Below are 5,342 nucleotides of genomic sequence, written 5' to 3'. Positions count from 1 at the left end.
GTCACACAGATGTGCGTGGGTGTGAGGAATGAAGGTGACAACACACATGCAGGTCTGGCGTCGCTGGCAGCTGCTGTTAGAATCGTACAGGGAGGGAAACCGAGGCCAGGGGAGGGTAGTGGCTTGCGTCATGGCAAGTGGCAGTGGGAAGAGCGCCTCGTGGGCCTGTCTCCACTGGCCACCTGACCAGCCCTGCTTGAGGCAGCAGATGAAAATAGAGGGATTGGGGCTGAGCAGGCGTGGGTTCTCGTCCTGCCCTGCTTTTTACTAGTTTGGGATAAAACCCAGGTCCTCTCTGAGCCTCTAGTCCTTCTTCCATATGAGGGAGTCAGCCCAGCTGCCTGCCCTGGGTTAAAGAAAGGGCCAAAGAGGCATAACAGCTATATCAGCTTTGGGTAGGGAGGGACAGGGCGGGGGGGGGGGGGGGGCTTGGGACAAGTGTCCCCAGAGCCCACCTGGAAGTCTAGACACAGGGTCCCCAATTGGAATGAAGTATGCTGCTTCTGGAGGACAGGCCAGGGAGAGGGCTTAGGACTGTGGACTCATCAGCTATTGTTACCCACAAGAGGGGTAAGGTGGGTAGTCAATGCAGGCCCCCCTTACAGGGCGAGACCTCCGTCTGAGCGGATGGAGTATGGGTCTCAGACGTGGTTCCAGCCACTGCCAAAGCACGACAGTGAGTCGTGCCTCCCCTGTACTCCATCTAGTTCCATCCCCCTTACGTGTGGCCATGCATAGCTTTCTGAACCTTTGCATCTCGGTTCCGTCTTCGTGAAGTAGCTGCCTTGCGGTGTCTGTAATTGTGAAGGTTAAGTGGGGCCAGGCCGTGATGGCGGGTAGCGTAACAGCCAGCTCATGGCGCACGCTCAGAGCTGGATAGAGCACCCTGACCCCTCCTCAGCAGGGCCTAGGGCAAGACCAGCCCATGGACCCTCGCCCATCAGAGCCGGAGGGGCCAGACCCATCTCGTCCAGGGGGTTTCCGGCAGGGTTCCTCAACATCCTACGGCAGGACTGGTAAGGAGGCCTGGAAAATTCCAAGTCCCCACCCTCATGTCAGCCAGAACATGCCCATTTTCCTCTGCTGATCTTTTTCTAAGAAAGCCTTCCGCTGCTTTCAGTGTACAATCCACCCACCTGGCCTTTTATCACACAGATGGAGAGACTGAGGCCAGAGAGGAATGGGGACCCGGAATTATATGAGGAAGGGTGTTCGGGGAAAGCGTCCTGGGAGGACAGGACTGGTGGTGGCAACTTCCAGCTGGGCCTAGATATGCTGGCTCGTGTCTCACGTGGTAGGCCAGAACCACCTGGTGTGGGGTGCCTGCTGCCGTCCCTCACCTGTGGCTCTCCTTCCAGCCCCCACCATGCCGTGGCCCCTGCTGCTGCTCCCAGTGCTGCTGCTGGCCGTGAGCGGGGCCCAGACGACCCGGCCATGCTTCCCCGGATGCCAGTGTGAGGTGGAGACCTTCGGCCTCTTCGACAGCTTCAGCCTGACACGCGTGGACTGCAGCGGCCTGGGCCCCCACATCGTGCCCGTGCCCATCCCTCTGGACACAGCCCACCTGGACCTGTCCTCCAACCGGCTGGAGACCGTGAACGAGTCGGTGCTGGCGGGGCCGGGCTATACCACGCTGGCAGGCCTGGATCTCAGCCACAACCTGCTCGCCAGCATCTCGCCCACCGCCTTCTCCCGCCTTCGCTACCTGGAGTCGCTCGACATCAGCCACAACGGCCTGGCAGCTCTGCCGGCGGAGAGCTTCACCAGCTCGCCCCTGAGCGACGTGAACCTCAGCCACAACCGGCTCCGAGAGGTCTCGGTGTCTGCCTTCACGACCCACAGCCCGGGCCGGGCGCTGCACGTGGACCTCTCCCACAACCTCATCCACCGCCTGGTGCCCCACCCTGCAGGGGCCAGCCTGCCCGCACCCGCCATTCAGAGCCTGAACCTGGCCTGGAACCGGCTCCGCACCGTACCCGACCTCCGGGACTTGCCCCTGCGCTACCTGAGCCTGGATGGCAACCCGCTGGCTGCCGTTGGCCCGGGTGCCTTCAGGGGGCTGGCAGGCCTCACGCATCTGTCACTGGGCAGCCTGCAGGGGCTCCCCCAGCTGGCGCCCCATGGCTTCCGTGAGTTGCAAGGCTTGCAGGTCCTGGACCTTTCAGGCAACCCCAAGCTCAAGTGGGCGGGAGCTGAGGTATTCTCGGGCCTGGGCTCCCTGCAGGAGCTGGACCTGTCAGGCACGGGCCTGGTGCCTCTGCCTGAGATGCTGCTCGTCCACCTGCCAGCACTGCAGAGCATCAGCGTGGGCCAGGGCGTGCGGTGCCGGCGGCTAGTGCGGGAGGGCGCCTATCCTCGGCAGCCTGTCTCTAGCCCCAAGGTGGCCCTGCACTGCGTAGACCCCCGGGAAAGGGCTGCGGAGAGCCCCAACGCTTTGTGACAAACGGTGTGGCCCGGGGCCGTCTGACACACTGCTGCCCTGGGCTTCCTCAGGGCCTGGGTAATTTATATTTTCATGTGCCAATGCCAGGGGGCACCCTGCAGGCCTCTGTAGCAGCGCGGAAGAGAGCTGTGGACCTAGGGAGAGCTTTGGGGCTGGGGCCGACACCCAGGAGCAAAGTCTGGCCCCTCTGTCTGTGTTGCTCCCCAGACCATAAGTAGAAGGTCTTAGATGCCAAACCCAGACGGCAGTCCCCTGCCGTCCTTCCCCGTTTGTCCCCAAAGTGCCTTCCTTCAGGCCTGGGCCAACCTGACCTGTGACAGGGGGAGGGTGGAAGGGCGATACTGCTGCAGAAAAGAGGTCAGGCCCACGGCTGAGCATCCCCTTGGGCCCACGGTCCAGTCACTCAGGGGCATGAGTTTCTTTTATGAGGTAGCCCCCGCTTTGCCCTGGGCCCATGAGGCCCACTTCATCCTTTTGTTTTCCTCTAGAACGCTGGGTAGAACCTTAGTCATAGAAGGGACTAGAGAAAAAAATCAAGTGCACCTCCTCATGTGACAGGTGGGGACACTGAGGTCCAGAGAGGGCAAATGGCTAATCTAAGGCACTAGAGCCATGGAGACGTAACCGGCCCCAGCATCCTGCCTCCCAGCGAGGCCTTTTGCACTTTTCTGTCTTTTCTAAATCATGCCCTCTGTCCCCTTCCTGGGCTCCCCCATCCTGCCATTTGTACCCTTTCCCTGTCGTCCCCAGGACAGGCAAGGGCCTCCGAGGTGGGACTCGGACCCGAGACCAGCTGTATGGCACAGGTTAAGTGAGTTCACCTCAGAGCCTCTGGAAGCTTCAGGCATGCCAGTCCCAGCCCTACCAGTTTCCCACTCTGCAGTGGGGTCCTCCAGCGTTGAGACTGGAAATTCGTCCATTGACCCCTGCGGTACTGCCTCGAAGTGCAAGGAGTTGATGCAGTCCTGGAGCCCCAAGGGGCCTCCTGGACTCGGTCCCCACTGGCCCTGAGCCCAACAGCCTCTCTCACCCATCTTTGGGCAGGAGGCAGGTACCCCCATCAATGTTTATGCTCTCAGCTTCCCAGCCCTGGGCTCTTTCCTTTGTATTTGTTCTATAAAAGTTGTTGCCTTTGTAATGGACTGTTACTTCAACCACCCCTCCCCCCACCCCTGCCGGCAGGGGATGGAAACGTGTCATTTGTAAAAGAAGAAAAACATTGCATTTGTTCACTTTTGTAATACTGTGTCCTGGGGGTGTGCTGAGGGAGGAGGTGTTGGGGGGAAGCGATTGGGCATCAGGGGTCCCAAGGAGCCACCCACAGGACAAGGAGAGCTCTGTCCTCTCCCATTTAGCCCCACCCTACACCTAACTGATCCTTGATTTAATAAACACTATAAAGAGTCCATCTTTCCATCCTTGGACTAGCACCCTCCAACATGCTCTGGGCAGCCTGTTGTCCCGGAAAAGCCCCATCCCCTCTCGCAGGATTTGAAGAGTGAGCTGACCTGAGGGAGGGAGTTACTCGGGGGGGGGGGGGGGGGGGGGTTGGTAACTGAAAGGAGTCGTTCCTTTCCCTGTGGCTTGCACCCCGTCCACCCTTCTCTCCCCTCTCCCTGCTGCCCCAACTCCATGAACTTGGCAGCCCCTCCCACACCTCTGCTTTTGCTCAGGCTGTTCCTCTGGGGCCTTGCCCTCCCCCCACCCCCCACATCCCTGCCTCTCAGCTCCTTCCCACCCTAATAGCGCCAGTTCCGGCCTCACCTCAGAAGCTTTCCCTAAGACCCCCTCCCCTCCCTCCTCTGAGCTGCTGCAGTATTTTGTGACTTCTTGGCACTTTGCCTGCTGTGGTACCCTAAATCCTGTTTGCACACTTCCAGTCGCAGGGAACTCCCTTCCAGTTCATCTGAATGGGTCCGCTGTCTGTAAGTTATTCCTTCTCACTGGCCAAGGTCTGCGGGAACATCCATCACCATCATCACCAACAATGACCAGTTTTTTCTGATATCTACTCTGCCAAGGGAATCTTGTTCTTGGGGTGTGAGTGGGAAGGACACACAGAAGACACCTGAGCGGCAGGTAGCTGTGAGAGCCTGCCGGGGCAGGGTTAGGAAGGCTTCCTGGAGGAGGCCGGTCCACAGAGCTGAGAAGAACAAATGGACCTGGACAGAAGAGGGTGGCACCTAGGAGGAGGGAGTCACAGGTGAGCTATGGCACAGAACCTAGAACATTCAGGCTACAAGGTATGGCTGGGAAGCTTGCCCATCATGTCACTTAGGCCCCCCAGGCTTGGGCTCCAGGAGCTGGAGGCTGGCACCCATCAGTCAATATGGTCATAGATAACAGTTCTCAGATTGGTTCTCCACCCTTCTCTCATCTCCTGGGATAGGGGAGCCTTCAAGTGCAGGGACAGGGAAGGGATCCCAGGGGCTTTCGCCCAGTGACGCTGGACCCTCCCCAAAGTTCCCCTTGAAGAAGAGTCGTGGGGGGGAGAGAGGGAATGGAACGTAGGTGTCTTTCAAATGGGGACAAAGGCACCGTGGAGAGGCCGAGCCTTCTGCGGGAGACATGTGAGTGTGTCTTCCGGGGCAGGTCACCTCTGGCCTGAGCTGGAGCTTCACATCCGCAAAATCGGCAGGGATGAAGCTCTGTGGCGAGGATGGGACCATCACATTGTGGGGCTCCCCCGCCCTGTGGGGCACTACCCCGCACATCCCGCAGCTCCGGCCTCTTGCAAGCCTTCGGGAGAGCAAAAGCCCCGGGGGCCAGCGGCCCTCACCTAACCCCGCGTCCACGTGCCCCTCCGGCGGCTCCCAGTCCGCAGCGCCACCACGTGGCCACGCATGGCCAGACACCCCGGAGCGAGCTGTCGCGCCGCTTGCAGGCGAGCACTCCTTCG

At 60.1% G+C, this 5,342-nt stretch overlaps 1 protein-coding gene across 1 annotated transcript; it reads left to right on the top strand.

Annotated features, from left to right (window-relative positions):
* Window positions 1-428: 428 nt before the first annotated feature.
* TSKU (tsukushi, small leucine rich proteoglycan) lies at window positions 429-3,849 on the top strand. The gene has a single exon (XM_032595107.1). It carries the CDS (start codon window positions 1,367-1,369, stop codon window positions 2,438-2,440), a length of 1,074 nt encoding a protein of 357 aa, XP_032450998.1. The 5' UTR covers window positions 429-1,366; the 3' UTR covers window positions 2,441-3,849.
* Window positions 3,850-5,342: the final 1,493 nt, after the last annotated feature.

The sequence above is a fragment of the Lynx canadensis genome, chromosome D1, assembly GCF_007474595.2.
Source record: "Lynx canadensis isolate LIC74 chromosome D1, mLynCan4.pri.v2, whole genome shotgun sequence".
NCBI lineage: Eukaryota > Metazoa > Chordata > Mammalia > Carnivora > Felidae > Lynx > Lynx canadensis.
This window is presented reverse-complemented; position numbering and strand designations above follow the sequence as displayed.

Excerpts from the sequence above, each read along its gene's own strand:
- TSKU (XM_032595107.1), top strand. The coding sequence starts at position 1,367 with ATGCCGTGGCCCCTGCTGCTGCTCCCAGTGCTGCTGCTGGCCGTGAGC.